At 30.4% G+C, this 2,600-nt stretch overlaps 1 protein-coding gene across 1 annotated transcript; it reads left to right on the forward strand.

Annotated features, from left to right (window-relative positions):
* The first annotated feature begins 1,485 nt into the window (after positions 1 to 1,485).
* On the forward strand, positions 1,486 to 2,366 carry LOC145634501 (auxin-binding protein ABP19a-like). Its single transcript, XM_081685926.1, has one exon. It carries the CDS (start codon positions 1,595 to 1,597, stop codon positions 2,219 to 2,221), a length of 627 nt encoding a protein of 208 aa, XP_081542052.1. The 5' UTR covers positions 1,486 to 1,594; the 3' UTR covers positions 2,222 to 2,366.
* Positions 2,367 to 2,600: the final 234 nt, after the last annotated feature.

The following is a 2,600-nucleotide window of genomic DNA, read 5'->3' on the forward strand; positions in this document are numbered from 1 at the left end:
GGATATCATATAGTTAGTAGAGAATATCATCCAGCCAATAGAAATATCATCTAACCAATAAAGAAGATCATATAACTAATAAAGGATATTATCCCGCCAATAGAGGATATTATCCCGCCAATTGAGGATATCAAAAATCCGCATTTTGTCAGTCCGGACTGACGAAATGTTTTGTTAGTTCGGATTGACACAATACCTTCTCTTTGATATATATAGATTGTCCTATTACCAATAACTAAATGTGCTTACTAATACTTTGTATTAACAAAGGTTGGTGGTGGTGATGCATATGTCTACACTTTCGGATGTTTTCGTAGTGGTGTGGGTGGTGGTGATTTGTAAGTAAAGGGAGGTGGTGATGGTGTTGGTGAAAGTTTTTGAAGTGGAGTGAAATGGGTGTTGGTGAAAGTAATTGGAGATAGATGGTAGTAATTAAAAACAATTTTGCTAATACATAAGGGTAAGTTTGTCAATTTAATTTTATTATATGGGCGTTATTCAGAGATTTGAGGGTGGTGTTTAACAACCCCAAAAAGCTTAATAATTTATACTTACTTCCAATATTACTTTAAGTTGTTAAATTTTTCTTTATTATTTCTTTTAGATGTATTTTATTATAATAATTTGTACTTCTACTAATCCAATTTTTTTTTTTTAAAAAAAAGATATTTCTTTATTTGTAAATAATTTAAAAATCTGAACATTTGCTCGGAAATATCTAGTAAATTTACATGTAATAAAAATCCTGCACTTCCTCGATTTCAGTTGAACTGTGGTACTCATTAGTCATTCTTAGGCTCTTTTCTCTTCACCTTAAAAAAATAATATTAAGTAAAAATAATTTCAGTTCAGTAAAAATAAGTTCAATTCAGTAAAATTAATTTCAGTTCAGTAAAAATAATTTCAGTTCAGTAAAAATAAGTTCAGTTCAGTAAAGTTCAATTTTCTTAAAGAATAATTATAATAGAAAATCAGTAAAAATAATTTCAGTTCAGTAAAAATAATTTAAGTTCAGTAAAATTAAGTTCAGTTCAGTAAAAATAAGTTCAGTTCAGTAAAAATAATTTCAGTTCAGCAAAATTAAGGTGAATCAAACAGGGCCTTAGTTGTACTTAGAAATTGAAGATTTAATAATTTGATTGTTTGATGCATTACCGAAAAAGGATAATTTTACCATGTATAAGAATAATAACCCTACTTATGAAATTAAGGCTTTAATTGATTAATTAATTATAATAATAATAATAATAGTTATTGTATAATTTTGAATATAATCGAGATTTTAATAGCAAAGCTGCATCTAAGGTCCTTTATTCTTTGAATACGAAGTACAATTTTGACTTTCATACAAATAATACAATCATGATATGAATACTACGTATTAAACTTGAACTAAGAAAAAGTCAAGCTGTTTCTCCCAAAAAAAAAAAAAAAAAAAGAAGAAAACGTCAAGCTATCCAGACCATTTTTTTTCCCTATATAAAGGGTACCTATTGCCGCTAAGAAAATACAAGAAACCAAATACACATTATTAAAGTTAAGCTTTTATATCCTTCTATCAAGTATCCCACACCATCTATCTTTAGCTTTCAAAATGAGAAACCTTTCACTTATCTTCCTTTTCTGCCTACTATCATCTCTTTCACATGCCATAGAACTCGACTTTTGTGTCGGGGATCCTAGTCTTCCTAGAGGACCTGAAGGATATGCTTGCAAAGATCCTGCTAAAGTCACAACTGATGATTTTGTTTACACGGGTTTCCGTGGAGAAAAAACTCCCAATAATGTTTTCGGGAATAATGTGACATTGGCATTTTCAGATGTGTTTCCAGCATTTAATGGTTTAGGCATATCTATGGCCAGGTTAGACTTTGCCATTGGAGGAGTAATCCCAGTACACTCCCATCGTACATCAGAGGTTCTTCTTTTGGTGAAAGGTACGATCATTGCAGGATTTATTGACACAAACAACACTGCTTATTATAAAAGATTAGAGGTTGGTGATGTCATGGTATTTCCACAAGCCATGCTTCACTTCCAAATCAACGTAGGTAAAACTCCAGCTACCGCATTTGTTAGTTTGAATGGAGCAAACCCAGCACTACAACTTACTCCTACCTCCTTATTCGCTGGAAATTTACCAGCTGATATAGCCCAGCAAATCACACTCTTGAGTCATGAAGAAGTAAGGCGAATGAAAAGAATTTTCGGCACAGCGTAACAAAATTTCTTTCTCAAATTATTTCAAATTTTACTACTTCGTATAATAAATTCTAAAAGATTGTAATAAGCACGTGTATAACTAAGCATGTCTTTTTCAAATTATCAATTGTGAATTTCCTGAATTGATTCGTTCTTTCTTGTTATATTGTACTCCGTATTATATACTTCGACACTTCGTATGTAGTTATGTACCATGAGAAATAGAAGTTATATTGTACTCGGTATTTAAAATCTTGTGATCAATAAAATTTCCTCCCATTACTTTTTGCTCTCTCTGGCTTTGTTCATCTCATCTTATACGTAGAGTAATTAAAGCAAAAAATAAACTTAAGTAATTTTTAATTTTTTTTTAATTTTTTTTTAATTCTTAGCAATAT

This window comes from Chenopodium album, chromosome 6 (genome assembly GCF_948465745.1).
Source record: "Chenopodium album chromosome 6, dcCheAlbu1.1, whole genome shotgun sequence".
NCBI lineage: Eukaryota > Viridiplantae > Streptophyta > Magnoliopsida > Caryophyllales > Amaranthaceae > Chenopodium > Chenopodium album.